The 14,698-nt window shown below is 56.0% G+C and overlaps 2 protein-coding genes across 5 annotated transcripts in view; both read right to left on the reverse strand.

The window, feature by feature from the left end:
* Positions 1–10,151, reverse strand: part of Tbc1d24 (TBC1 domain family member 24) — a 30,415-nt gene extending 20,264 nt beyond the window's left edge. For all 4 annotated transcript variants that reach the window (XM_055604549.1, XM_055604551.1, XM_055604548.1 and 1 more), the window contains exon 1: positions 10,089–10,151. The gene's annotated coding sequence lies outside the window, so the exon portion shown is untranslated. The remainder of the gene's footprint in view (positions 1–10,088) is intronic.
* Positions 10,152–11,192: 1,041 nt separating this feature from the next.
* Positions 11,193–13,873, reverse strand: Ntn3 (netrin 3). The gene is made up of 6 exons (XM_055604388.1): positions 12,632–13,873; positions 12,372–12,560; positions 12,148–12,297; positions 11,976–12,026; positions 11,632–11,859; positions 11,193–11,542 (listed from the first exon to the last, which is right to left on the reverse strand). The coding sequence occupies exons 1-6, from the start codon at positions 13,557–13,559 to the stop codon at positions 11,193–11,195; spliced, it is 1,896 nt and encodes a 631-aa protein (XP_055460363.1). The 5' UTR covers positions 13,560–13,873.
* Positions 13,874–14,698: the final 825 nt, after the last annotated feature.

Raw genomic sequence — 14,698 nt, forward strand, 5'->3', positions numbered from 1 at the left:
GACTTACTCTACTTTGGAGACGGAGGGGTACTGAAGAGACCCCTGCACCAGAGGACCACCCAGTCTGCTGATATTCTAAAGCCTGTGAGCCTTCCACACTGTCACTGCCCTCCTGGAGGTACAGGCCGCTTCACAGTCAGCTCTGCCCTAGCTCCTTCCTCAGCAAGGTCAGGTCCCTTCTTAATACCACCAGGCTGTCGCAAAACACTGCATTAGTCACGAGACTGACTGCACTTCTCACCTCTTTTCCCGAACAGGTAGATTTGAAAACAAGCTCCTTATCATGTGACAGACATACTGTGCCCTGAGGATTACACTGTAACACACCTGCACTCGGGTCCTCCCTTCCTAGATACCTGCCCTTGTCACAGGCAATGGGGGAGCCAATAACAACAACAATAGCCCCTTGGCTTCAAATTTTTATTCATTCCACCAACTTTCAGTGAGTTCCCCTTTCTGCCTGCCCCAGGCTGGGCTCTGGGGATAAAACAGAGTACAGGGGATTCCAGAAAAGACTCACAACCATAAATGCACACAGTGGTGTTACTTCGAGTCTATGAAGATGGGAAGCTGGGTGGTGGGGTGGGGTGGGTGAAGACAGAGTATGGAGGGATAGCATTGCAGGAAGAAAGGTGTGGGAGACATCATTAAGTTGGGGGAGTCTTTGGTGGGCAGTACAGAGGAACTGGTGTGAAATGAGAAACGGGAGAGGTTAACACATGACATCCCAGACCTAAGAGTAGAAAACTACCCTGATGTTGGTCCTGGAGGAGCCAGGGAGAAACAGGGGAGGTCTGATCTAGCTGAGAAGGTGAGGAGAAGGGCTAGAGGGCAGGCCATGGAAAGTCCAGATGGAGTGGTCCCCAGAGACAGCTTAGGGGTTGAGTGCAGCAGACTCGTGGGTTTCCTACGATGCTGATGGCACAGGGAAGGCACACACACCCACACAGAACCACCGGACAAAGACACACTGTCCTAAGGGAGTGCTACACCCCTGTCCAGCTAACTTAGCCTGACAATGCTTCCTCCAGCCACAGGAGCAAGCTGACTATGACCCAGGTTCCTGCCTGACTGAACCTTAGTCACCATGCTGCACGTGAGGCAGGGCTCAGCTTTTCCTCTCCAGTCTTAGCAATTCCCACATGCTTTCCTGGAGACCAGGAGTGGGACACCAGACAGGAATAAAGAATGTAGAGTTGAGACTGGGCCCTGAGCATATGGGAAACCTGATGCCCAGCAGGCATCAAAGATAACACTGGACAACAGAAGGGGGCAGTGAGGCACTGTGGGCATTTCCATGTGATAGACAAACACACATTCCTCTCATGCTGGCCACCCTAGTATAATTCAAAGCATGCCTATGCTTGCTCATGAAAAGAGCCCACCAGTGGGGAGGGGGTGCAGGATGCAGACCACTGAAGAACGCAGCCAGACCTCAACATCCGCTTGGCACTGACCATCCCTGTAGGGCCAGGAGGGGGCCACAGATATGCTGTCTCGGGATGGGGAAGACACACCATGACTATTATGACAGTGATGGTTTATTGTCTGATAAGATGCTCAAAGTGCCAATACATCCTGAGCAGCTGGCCCTGAGGTGAGTGGTGTGGGAGGGTTATTTAGTGGCTGAGTCAGGAGAGATGCCAGCAGGTAGGAAACCTGAAAGAGCATCTGGGATGGCAGCTGGGGGGGGGTATTGGGAGAAGTGGGGGGGGGCTAATCCAAAGGTATAGTTCTGAGACAGGGAGGAGAAGAGGGATAGAAGAACACATCAGACAGCTGGAGGGGACAGGGCAGGTGTGCTGAGCCTAAAAGCAGAGCTGGAACAGGGCATGAACAGCAAAGACAAGAACAGAGGCAACAACTAACAATCAAGTGACAATTACACCCTCTTGGTACACCAACTTTCCTCACACCCACCAGAGATGTATCTCCAAGGATGTGCCCATCCTCTAAGAACCTGCTGGACACTCCAGAGATATACACGGCCTCAGGATGTTGTCAAGGATCCTGGGCACTGGATTCCTACCCTCTCCTTACACCTCAGCCCTAGCACAGGGCAGCACAGAACAAACCCTGAAAGAAAGGGGCCACTAGCTAGTCCATCCAGTCTTTCCAGAACTTTCTCTCAAACGTCTTCCAGGTCTCTAGTGCCTAGTTGGGTATAGCAGATACAGAAACAAGACACTTGATAGTACTGGCAGAAAGTGGATTTGTAGACACATTGATAGTCAGGACACACTTAGAGAGGGTGGTAGAACCCTTCTTGGAGGGGACTCCAATTAAAGGGTAGGGTAAGGAGGCATTCCATGGACAGGACGAGAACACACAGAACAGTAAGAAAAGCCTGCTGTGTTCAGCAGACTCTAAAGCCCTAACTTCCCCTGAGAGTGGGAGGCCCATCACAAAGGCCCTTGTCTACTGAGTGTCTGTTAGGAACAGATGCCGCCAGGACATTGAGAAGAGGAAGCACCCGCTTTCACTCTCAAGAGATCTGTGTTTTGACAAGAAAGTGGATACAGAAGCAGCAGCCATCGGAATCACTGTTAGAAGTCTTGTCCACCTGGGCCACCCTAGGCCTTCACATGCAGAATGTCATGGAGGAGAGGCCCCACATGGACATATTTCCAGAATATTCCCTTGGAGACCTAGCCTCCAAGGATCGCTCTGTCTAGAGTCACTGGTCTTTTGGCTGTTCAACCCCATCCCTTCTTAGTCTCCTCCCCCCAGGACCGTCTTTCTCTTTCTTCTTGTTCCTGAACTAGCCAATGGTACCCCATCACCACCGCACACTCCACTTTCTGCAGGCATCACTCCCACCTCCTTTTACCAGGTTCTCTGAGCACCTGCCTCCAGCCCTTGGCCTTGTCCTCTGTGCTGCTATCACTAGAGGGGTAGGGTGAGTGGCTCTACTTCTGGCTCCCTGATTCCCCCTGCCCCAACCACATTAAAAACCTTTGCATATATGTATTCCAGGGTCATCCAACCCCATTCCACCCAGTGGTCAAATACCTGTAAACAGTATCTGTCTGCGTCTCCTCTCCCCCAGACAGTTTCCGACTATGCAGGCCTGCAAATCACATGCAAACCAGCTAGCTTCAAACTTAAAGAGACCTGTCTGTCCCTGTTTCTTTAGTTCTGGGATTAAAGATGCGTACCCTTATGCCAGGCGTAGCCCTCTTATCTATCTATCTATCTATCTATCTATCTATCTATCTATCTATGTAATTTATTTATTATGTATACAGTGTTCTATCTACTTATTTATTTATTTATTATATATACAGTGTTCTGTCTGCATGTATACCTGCACGCCAGAAGAGGGCACCAGAGCTCATTATAGATGGTTGTGAGCCACCATGTGGTTGCTGGGAACTGAACTCAGGACCTCTGGAAGGGCAGACAGTGCTCTTAACCTCTGAGCCATCCCTCCAGCCCCTAGCCCTCTTTCTTAAGGCCTTAGCATACAGAGCATGCCTACCGTGGAGCACTGGTCCCCACTTGCCAGCCCATCAGTTTGCTCCTTTGCAGCTGAGTGTCACACCAGTCACACTAAATCTCAGCTTCCACCTGTCTTGTCCTCTTGTCTCAGCAGCCAGGCAGGAGGAGGCCAGGCTGAAGCACGCTTCTCTACACCTACATCAGAGCTGAAGATGGGGGAGAAATCAAACCATCTGCTCGCCGGGCTCTGGGCTGCTGAGCTCTGCATGCTGGGCTCTGGGTGCTGCCTGGCAGGCCTTCTCGGCTCGCCTCCAGCACCTCTCCTGCTCCCAGGCATTGGCTCATAGCTTCACCACCCCCTTCTCTGAGAAAGGCAGGAGCTGCCTTTCCTCTCTGGCCCAGCCCTTTTCTGCATCCCCACTTAGTGCCATGGACCCAAGTACAGGCCCCCTCCAAGGTTCTAACCTCACTTCCTGAGAGTTTTAGTCCCTGGACCCTCACTGAGGCCCTACTCTAGCCCTGCCTCTTCTTTTACATTTCTTTAGATCAAACAGCTGGCGAGAGCAGGCTGCATCTGACTGCACCACCACCCAGTGGCTATACATAACAGATACCTCAGGCCTTTATCTCTCTAAGGCACTCACAGCTGATGTCATTCCCTGCTGTTCTTTGGATGCCTGCTCACGGCTCCAGCTCTCCCCCAACTCTGGCTCCTCACTGTCACTGCCGTAGATGTCTGGCTTTTTCTTAGCCTGAGCATGTGATCTCTAGTCCCTTCCTGCAGCTGCTTCCTAGGCATCCCTGCACACCTCATGACCTTCATGCTCCATGGTTCCACTGCAGCTCAGCTCAGATCCTGGCACCTTTGCCAGGCTCAGGGCTTGTCTTGTACAACCTCTTACCTGAGATGCTTCCTGTCCACCACCCTTCTAGGCCCTCCCACGGTGACCTCAGGAGCACGGTCACACAGTGCAAACTGTCGTCCCCATGGTATAATTAGAAGGCATGTCTCTTGTAAAGGGACACAAAGACGGAGAGCCAGGACATAGCTGTCTCTTCCTTTCTTTTCTTTTCTTTTTAAAAAATGATTTATTTATTTTATGTAGTTACATGATAGTTGTGAGCTGCCATGTAGGTGCTGGAAATTGAACCCAGATCCTTCGGAAGAGCAGCTGCTGTTCTTAACCACTGAGTCTCCCCCCCCTCCCCGTCCACTTCCTTTCTTAGCTCATTCCAATCAAGTCTCCTTCAAGGTCCCTCCAGTGACCTTCCAGGCCAGTGCCTCCTTATCCAAGTCTGTTTCCACCCCCTTCACCACACCAAGGTATTGTAGTGATTTGCTAATATGCCCCTCTTCTACTAGATTGTAACTCCCTAACCCAAATGTCACATTACACCGTGTGCCTGGGAAGGAAGAAACCAGAGAAGCAAAGAGGCAGAGTGGGCCCAAGTTAGTTTTGAAGGCTGAATAACAGTAGAAAGCCTTAACACGCCTGTCCTTTGCAGTGACTCCAGAAGGCAAGGTATATGCTGCCTCAGCCCTTGAAGCACTGCTTAGGAATTTCTCAAGTGCTAATGTGACTGGCACTCACAGCTGACTCCCAGAGAAGCCGGTTACAAGGAACTTGATAGGGGGCCTTTTGCTGGTGGCACACAATGGCAGGCACGTGCCAGGTACAAAAGGGATGTTACCAGTAATGAGGTGTGAGTCACAGCACCACAGGCCAGCTGGACTGCTTGCTGGCTGGAAGTTCAAGTGCTGGTCTTCCTAGAGATGTCTAAGAGCACATGTGGGATTCTGAGACCCAAGCCTGCCTAACCATTCTAGACATCCCTTTCCCACCCACAGGCAGGGGCTGGACCTGCATGGGGCTCTTCCCACAGCAGTTCACAAAAAGACACCCCCCTCCCCCAATCCAAGCACATACAGAATGAGAATCTGAGGAAAAGAATTCAGCCAAAATGTCAGCAGCACTAGAATTTCAACAGACCAGAGTTCTAAGTTAGGTGTCCGAGATAGGTGTGCCTTGCAAGGCTTAGGTACATAGCAGGTTCTCAGCAAACATCTTCAGACCAAGTAAGAGAGCTGCCTGGGAGTCATGAAGGCTTAGTCATTTTAATAAGCATTCAAGACATGCTTCCTGCATGCCAAGGTGCCCAAGTGCTAGACGACAAAGATGTGAGGCACTGCCTTAGCTCTCAGGAAGCCCTGATCAGGAAGACACTGACCAAGCCATTCCAAGGTACAGGCACTGTGACTGGAAAGCTCAGGGTGTGACTGCCTCTGCCCACAAGGAAACAGGGCTCAGAAAAGGCTTCCTGCAGTCTGTGACTGCTTCAGCTGGGTCTTGAAGGGTGAAGAAGCATTAGCCCCAGGCAGTGTAGCACAGAAAGCATGAGCAAAGGACAAAGCCACTAAGCACAGGGCTCCTTCTGAGTGTAGGTACTGTGTGGAATGAGGGCATAGGCCAGTGAGTACCTTTATGGTTCAGATCAAAAGACAGTCTAAGGGTGGAGAGATGACTCAGTTGGTAAAGCTTATTATAGAGGCACGAGGATGTGGTGCTCAATCCCCCAGAATCCACATAAAAGGCTGGATGTGGCAGTACAGACCTACAATACCAACACTGGGGAGGTAGAGACCGGACGGTCAGTGGTGCTCAGGGTGGCTAGTCTAGCTGAACTGGCAAGCCCCAGATCCCCCGAGAGAGACTATCTCAAAAGATAAGGTGGAGAGCAACTGAATGAGACATCAAGTGTCAACAACCTCTGGCCTCACACACAGGAACTCACATCCACATATATTCACCCACCAATGGGTAAAACAAAAAACATTTATAGCCCAGCTCACAGGCTCCAAGAAGCCTAAAGGCCTAGATTTACTGAGCTGCTGACAAAGGACAGTGTCCTTGTGTGCTGTGCTGGGAGCAAAGCTAGAAGAGGCCAGGAAGACAGAGACTTCCGGTCAGGAGTATGTCCCTTCTAAGAGTCCATAAGCTTCCAAGACAGGAGTGCTGAAAGGGGCTCTGCAGGGAAGGATGAAAGGTAACTAGAGAACGGGAACAGAGTGACTCAAGGCAAGGCTGATGGGATGAAGGGAAGGGCAGCCTTTGCTGAGACCAGACAATGAATTACATTTAGAACAGTAAACCAGTTTTTATTCATAATAAACTCACCTATCAGTAAACAAACACCAGAGTCTCTGACAATGTGTAGAACCCAATTAAAAAAACTGTAACAAGCCGGCAGACGAGCCACAAACCTGTAATCCCAGCAAGCAGAAGGCCGACTCAGAAGGATCACGCGTTTGAGGCCAGCCTCGGCTACACAGTGAGAGCCTGTTTCAAAAAATCAAAACCTAGTTTGGAGATAGAGTTCAGTGGTACTTACTTGCCTAGCACTAGACAGAAGGTCCTGGGTTCAATTCCCAGGACCACAAAACAAACAAATAAATGAAAAACCAGGCACAGCAGACTTTCAGGAAACAGTTTGGTGTGCTTTACTATGGAGAGTCTGTCACCTGCAAAGGAAGCCTGAAGAGTCAGGAGAGAACCCTACAGCTTACACAGCCCAGAGACAAGTGCTCTGAGACTGGGCTGGCAGGAGCTCAGTTTTCCCTTATCCGTGCGGCCCCCACAACGTGGAGGACTGGAGTGGACACCGCATGTTCGGCTCCCTGGGTTCCTGCCAGAGCCCTGCCTTTTGCTAAGGCTGAACCCACAGAAGCTGGGGGCCTGGAAGGAAGGCAAGGCAAGCTCCGAGGTGGCTTTTTTTTTTTTTTAATCTGGAGTTCTAACTGTGAGGATACACTGGGAGGTCCAACCTGTGGTTTGGAGGAAAATGGGGTCTTCTGAGATAAGCAGCACTCAACCTTGAGCTTCCCCAAAGGACACACAGGACAAGCCCCTCGAAGGCAGTGGAGCTGGGGAAGGCTGTACCTTTAACACTCAGCATCTCCCATCCCTTTACTCAACAGACAACCTGGGTCTCTATGACAAAACTCTAAAGCCCATCCCCTTACTCCACTCCAGCCCACAAACCAGCCTTCTTCCTTACTTAGTGTCTTACGGGCACAGCAGTAGGAATCTATATGTACAGCCCAACTCCACACAGGAACGATCCCCACTCTTGAGCCCCATGTACACTCTTTGGCTTCAGACCAGCAGACACTTAACCCATGGTCTGAACGGCACCTCTCCAAACTCAAAGCCTTATTCCTCCCCAAGCCTGTCTCCTGTATTCTAGGCATTGTAGCCCTGGGCTTCCCATCATCCATCATCCTTCTTCCATGCTGGCTCTTGCCACCCTGGCAGCTGCTTATCTTAGTCTTGCCCTCCTGTCTTAGGATTGTCTGGAGGTACCTCAACTGTCCCCACCCTCGGCACAGTAGCCCTTACAGTTCTAGGAAACATGCATCTGATCAAGTCGCTCACGAGCCACACTCTTCCAGAAGCTTCACACTCAACACTGTGTCCACAGCACACACATTCAGCTCCTCCTCATACAAACTCATCTTTCTTTCTTTCTCTTTAGTACCCAGGGTTGAGCCTAGGGCCCTGTGCATGCCAGCTCAGAATTGTACTATAGAGCTGTGTTCCCTAGCCCTTTCTGTTGTTTTGAAACAGAGTCTTGCTCTGTAGACCAAGCTGGCCTAAAACTTGGTCCTCCTGCCTCAGCCTCCCTACCTAAATTATTATTGTATGCCACCACAGCCAGCTCATTTTCCCCTCACCCTCTCCCTTGGATCCTGGGCATTGAATATAGGCTCTTGCATACACTGGGTAAGCACTCTTGAAGTATGAATGCAATAACCACATACTCAAAGGATAGTAAAAATCCCCAGATAATGAATTCAGGCTTGTTTTCAGTAAAAGGCCTGAGGGCTTTAAAAAATATTATCTCCATTTACAAGGTGATGGCTACAAACAGTTACCAAAATGGCTGCTTGTGAGGGCTTCTTTCTTCCATTTAAGGTATGCTCAAACAGGTAGAACATTGAATAAGGCAAAAGCTAACTGTTGTTCTTTTTTTTTTTTTTTTAACAACCCACTTCATTGTCCTGTGTACTTTAAACTAGTAATCATCTACAGGCACACACTTTAATATGTCTTCTGAGGTTGGTTCAGTTTCTGATAAGGACTGGGAGCAATGCTGTGTGCCCAAGGTCACTGAGACTTGCCGGACAGTCCTGGCCGGTGTGGTTACTCAGGGTTGGTAAGCTGCAGGTGAACTTGCAGTCCCGGGGAAGCGAATTTGACTGTTGTTATGAAAACCCTGCCTAGATTACTAGATTGCTTCTGCAACCCAAAAGGTCACCCACAATCAGATGAAAGCCACTATATTGTTAGTTCACTAGTTGACAGCTATCACTCAGAAAATGCCACCTTTATTCCCTCCAATAACCACTTGAGAGAGAGCCGGCCCACTGAATGCCAAACCATACAAAGAAAAGACTCTAAATACAGCTGTCACTACCCAGTACGTCCGGTGAAGTCTTTATCTGAGTACTGAGGAGATTAGGTGAGGATTAATCCTCAAAATAAAGCACACAATGGGGTCATACCCCTCACTGTGAAAGGTCCCTGGGTTGGTTTTGACAACAACCTAGGCTACACAGAACTGACACCAGCGAGAGCACAGTCTTCTCCACAACAATTCAGTGAACACTGATCGGTGCCTATTGTGTGTGTGGGGGGGGGGGGTGAGCATAAAAATGAGAACGGAGTCATTGCTGCCAAGTAGATGAAGTGGCAAAACACGCCAAGTTATGGGACAGTTGTATAAATTACCTGGGAGTCACCTGCTGATCTTCCACCAGGACACGGTGAAACGAGGAAAACCATTTTGAGCCTCTACCCACTTTGGGAAGACGGCCACCCAACTGCCACAAAAGCCAACCTGTACCTGCGTAAGTCCTGGTTGGTTTAGACAATCTTTGGCCCTTGAAGCTAGCCCAGCGAGCCCTAATCCAAGAAGGCCAGAGCACAGCTGTTTCTGAACTGAGCCAGGTCTGTCAAGGAAGATCCGTGGTCAGACTGTCAGCACCCCTGACAGACTGACTCTGTCATGTGTAGCCCACCCGAGGTGGTGCATGCTAGCTCTGCCCTCCAGCTATGTTATTCAAAACTCCAGAAGCACAGGGCCAAGCTAAGGCACAGGTGACAGAGGCAGGTCAGGGACACTAGCCGGACAGAGCTCTCGGTCTGGGAAAGTACCTAAGCGTCAGGTGGGCAGCTGTGTCATCTTTGGCAAGAGAAGGGGCCGAGTAGTTGCAGGTCTCCGAGGGCAAAGGTATGTGACCATTGCTGCAATTTCGAACGAATACAGAGAGAGGATTTCCTATTCCGCAAAGGACGGAAAGTGCCCCAAGGGAAGGTTGACACAGAAGCAGTTCTTTCCCACGACACAGAGCCCAGAGGGGTCAGCGACGATCGAAGAAGGCCGGGCCTTCCCAAAGGGGTCTGATTCCGGGGCCCGCGTCACGCACGCAGTACTAGACTCCGGAGCCCCCCAACCCGCAGCGACCAAGACACCACGCACCGCCCGGATCCCCTCCCTCAGTATGTTCACGCCGCTGGGTCAGCGCACAGTGACAGCGACACCCCCACACCCCGCGTCCAGCCGCCACGCCCCCGCCGGGCACCCACCTCGGCGCGCCGCACCGCACCGCTCCCTTCAGCTCTTCGCTGGACCGCGCTGGCCTTTCTGCGCACGCGCGTAGGCGGCCCCGCCCCACAAGCACGCGCTTGCGGGCTGCCCACCCCAAGCGCCCCGCGTCTCGGCGCCGCCGGCTCTGAGCATGCGCGTTTGCGCCCGGTGGCGGTCAAGTCGGGAGCATGCGCTAGCCAAACAGCGGTTCCCGCGCTCAGGGGCGGGGGCGCGCCGAGAGAGGTGGGGACCCTAGCGCCCCGTGTAAGGCCGAATCATGGGCATCTGAAACCCCGATGGCTGCTCGTGGGAGTCGCCTCTGGCACGGTCACACGTGGACCTGAACTGTTCTCGACGTCCAGCCTTGAGCGGGTTGAGTGTAGGGCTCCTAGCTAAGGGCAGGACCTGTGCCAAGGTGCCTGGAGGCCGAGTCGCGGCAGAGGGCGACAGCTGGATGGGCCCTAGAGATGGAGACAGCGGGTCAATAAAGAGGTGGCCCACGGGCAGAGATGCAGCTGCGGATGGGGACACGGAAACGCGACTGGCCGAGGCAGGCCAGAATGGGCATGGCGACGAGATCCGCGGTGTTGGACGGAGGAGCTACAGTACTCTTTGCAGATCCCGGCTGGAAACGGAGAGGTGGCTGTCTGAGCCACAGCACCCGCGGCGGTGGATGGGTGTCTGTGGTAGCAGCAGTGGCTTTGGGAAGGACTCTAATGTGTCACAGCGTCGGAGAGAGGGTGAATCACAGTGGCCGGTGGGATGTGCTCTAACCCCAGAGGGATCCTCGCAACCCCTGGGAGTGAGGAGGTTCACGACTTTTAAGAAATGTCAGGGATCAGGATAGACCCCCTTGTCCCGGGCAGCCAGGGTGATGAGATCAGGGTCCCCTGAGGGTGCCGGCTGCCCTAGGAGCCTCCAGGTGGCTCTCAGGGGGCCTTCACACACCTGGGGGCGGGTGTCGCCAAAGAAGTTTCAAGCAGGGATTGGGGGGAGGTTAGATGGCGATACACGTGACACTTGCCGCAGGCCAGTGCGCCCGAGAGCGCGCCCAGTGCGGAGAGGAGAGCGGCGCCCGCCCAGTCCACGCCCAGCCGGCAGGTTCAGGCGGTCCCGCAGCGCCCCCTCCGCTCTCGCCGCTGCAGCCTCCGCAGGCGCCGAGTCCAGGCGTCCCTCCAAGGCAGCACGAGGCTCCCCCGGGCCGCGCTGAGCCCGGCTCCCCGGCCCGCCGCGCTCCCAGCCGCAGCCCCGGGCCCCCCTCCCAGCAGCAAGTAGCGCCGGCCGGGCAGGAGGCGCGGGCAGCCGCAGGCCGCGTCCAGGGTCGGTACCCACAGCGCGCTGCTCCCGCGCCGAGCCCGCTCCTCGCCGCTGCGGAACACAGCGAGCACTGCTACCGGGAAGCGTGTCCACGCGCCGCGAGCCTCGCCGCGCGCGCCCACCGCCACCTGCACCGCTGCGGGGGGGGGGGGGAGTAGGCGTGAAAGGGCGATCGGGTTAGACGGGGCGGGGCCGGAAGGGCTGTGTGGAGAAACACGAACGCGCCCACCCTGCTTGGGGAAGACGGGAAGCGGCCCCCCGCTAGAGGGAGGGGCGCTGAAGACACGGCTCGGTCGGTGGAAGAGCCGGGGAGAGGATGAGCCTTGAGGTACAGCCAGGGGTTGGGGGCGGTATGGAAGGCCGGGGGGGGCAGCCTACCGTAGTCCTTCCGGCAGAACTTCTTGAGGCTGATTCGGTAGCTGCCACGCGCAGGTCTGCAGTGTGACTCACAGTCTGGGGGGGAGAAGAGCGAGGCTAGCAGGGTCCCCCCCCACCCACGTGCTGGTCCGCCTTAGCTACAGCCCCCTTCTCTCAAGTCACACCAGTCTGGGGCTCCGGTGTCCACTCACCCTGTGGCTCCACAGGACTGCTCTCTTCGGTGGGTCCAGGGACAGGGGTCTCTAAGGAAGTGCGGGGGAAGAGTCTATGATGGGGTAGGCTCAGGGGACGGACAGACAACAGTCAGCGGCCGACGTGACGGTGGCTTAGGCGAGGGAGACAGGGCAGGGGGGGGGCACTCACTGACACAGGGTGCCACAGGAGACCGGCTCTGCTGGAAGCCCGGCGCGCAGCGGTTACAGGTGAGGCCAGTGACCCCATCCTTGCACGGACACTGGCCTGTGGTCTGGTTACAGGTTTTGCCAGCGGCACCAACCGGGTGGCAGTCACAAGCTGAGGGCAGAAACGGGCGCAGTTAGGAGTGTGGGGCGGTAGAGAGCGTGAAGCCATGCGGGCGGTAGGCTCACCTCTGCAAGCGCGGCGGTCACTCAGGGTGCGGCCTGGGTCGCGGTAGAAGCCCTCCCGGCAGTAGTGGCAGTGGCGGCCGGCAGTGTTGTGCCGGCAGTTGAGGCACACCCCGCCACTGCGGCGGCCGGACAGTCGGTACAGCTCCATGTTGAAGCGGCATCTTCGGGCATGGCCATTGCAGGAGCAAGCTGCAGGGAGGCATCAGTCAGGGGCAGCCCTGCCTGGCCACAAGTCCCCAGGCCACCCTCCAAGGCCTCACCGAGGCAAGCGTGGGCCTCCTGCCCTGTAGCCCGCTGCCATGGCCTGTCGCAGTAGAAGGGCTTGCAGCGGCTGCAATCGGGGCCTTCCGTCCCGTGCTGGCAGTCACAGGTCAGGCGGCCGTGGGTGTCCAGCAGGCACCGTGAGGCGTGCCCGTTGCACTTGCATCGACCTCCCACCTGGAGCTCAGTGGCTGAGTAGGAGTAGGGTGCTGTGACCGCACCGTCCCTGGTGTCCCCCTGTGCGGCAGGCCGTGTGAGTACTATGCGAATATCGGTGGCAGTGACCCAGTCTTGCAGCACGGGGCTGTTGTCCAGGTCCAGGCCCTGCGGGCTGCCATCCTGCACACTGAAGGCCAGAAGGCCCCCACCGTCAGGCTGGGCCTGGGGGGCCGGGAAGCACAGGGCCTCTGGCCCTGGACCGGCAGGGCCATCAGCAGGAGCGGGCGGACGGCCATAGTCCAGGCCACAGCTGGAGGAGAAGAAGCCCAGGGGCACCCAGCTGCGGCCTTGGTCCTGCGACTTAAGCAGGGCCGCGGAGGTCGGGGGAGCTGAGCAGAAGCGCAGGCTCACGAAGACCAGCTCAAAAGCCTTCCCCAGGGGCACCGTGAGGGTTATGTTGAAGGGTGCCCGTTGCAGCAAATCGGAGCGCCAGCACAGAGGACTTGCGGTGCCCGGAGCGGAGGTCAGGAGGTCTGCGGAGTGTGCCCGCTGCGGGTCGGAGGAATCGCAGACGCGATTGGCCGGGCTCCCGCACGTGCTGGACGCCAGCACCTCTCGGCCCAGGGCAGCATTCACTAGGCCGGGAACACAGCAGCGGGGCTCACCCGCCTCGTCATAGCAGGGGTCGGCGGTGGCCGGCAGCCCTGGGCCCAGTGCAGCGAAGAGCGTGCCCGCGGTCAGCAGCAGCCCCCAGGGCCAGGTGGGCATGGCCGTGCCGCTGTGGGTCAACCAGCCAGCTTCCGCCCCACGGCTCTGCCCTCGAGGAGAGAGAGCCCAGTCCGAGACTGTGCCTGCCGGGTCTGCAGTGCCAAGATAGCAGAGCCCCTGGGCGGCCCCCGGCACAGGCCCAGAAGTGGGAGCAGCCACCGGCACGCCCGGGGCCGAGCGCGGCAGCAGGGATGTTGGCGAGTCCTCCTGCTAGGCCTGGAGCGTTGACAGGCGTCGCTCCCGCTCCCGGTGCCTCCGCCCGCGGAGGCCCCACCCGCCGCCGGCCGCCAGCACTCACCCACGGAGGGCCAGGAGGAGCAGGTCTCCCGGCCTCCCGGGAAGGGCCCTGGGCGGGCGGGGCCTGGGGCGCCGGAGCTGCCGCCTCCTCCTGGCTGCAGCGAGGGCAAGGGAGCTGTGCCAGAAGAAGGTGGGGGTCTCAGCAGGCGCGAGCCTGGTCCTAGCCAGGGGCGGAGCTGCTCGGGCCGGGAAGGAAGGAGGGGAGGGGGCCTTGTCCCGACAGCCAGAATCAGAAGCAGATTCAGACACGGGCTGGGCCAACGCGGGAGGGGGCTGGGAGGCCCGAGGGCCGGGGGAGGGGCTGGAGAGCCAGGAATGCGCTGACGGGAGGGGGCAGCTCAGCCTCGCAGCCCGTGAGGGACCACCCAGCAGGGTCCTCGGCCCAAAGCCAGGCTTTGGCTGCTCCTGGGGTGGTGCCACGTGCTGGGCCGGGGTCCGGGCCACTCCTCCCAGAGGCCTATCATGCGGCACAACCTCAGGTCTGAAGCTTGAAGTCTTGGACGTTGCCCAGGATGGGGGGGGGGACACAGTCGGGGCTGGCGTACTTGTAGGGTATCCCCAAGGCAGTTGTGTGTTCTGGCGGAAAGAACGCAGGTCTGATTCTAAATGCAGGCTGTTTGGAGTACTGGCTGTGTGGCCTGAGTTGCTCAGTTTCCTCATCAACCAAAATGCCTATTGTTCGCCATGCTTTGTGGAGTTGCTGGGAGGATTTGAGGAGCCAGCATAGCTGTCACCCTAAGCTAGGAGTCCCACAAGGGTGCACCTGGAGTCTGCTAGTGATGAGGTCCCTGTTCCTCAATGGGATCGGCCAAACCTCTAAATCTAAAGCATTCCTTGGTCTC

This window comes from Psammomys obesus, unplaced genomic scaffold (genome assembly GCF_907164565.1).
Source record: "Psammomys obesus unplaced genomic scaffold, mPsaObe1.curated_primary_1811, whole genome shotgun sequence".
Taxonomy (NCBI): domain Eukaryota; kingdom Metazoa; phylum Chordata; class Mammalia; order Rodentia; family Muridae; genus Psammomys; species Psammomys obesus.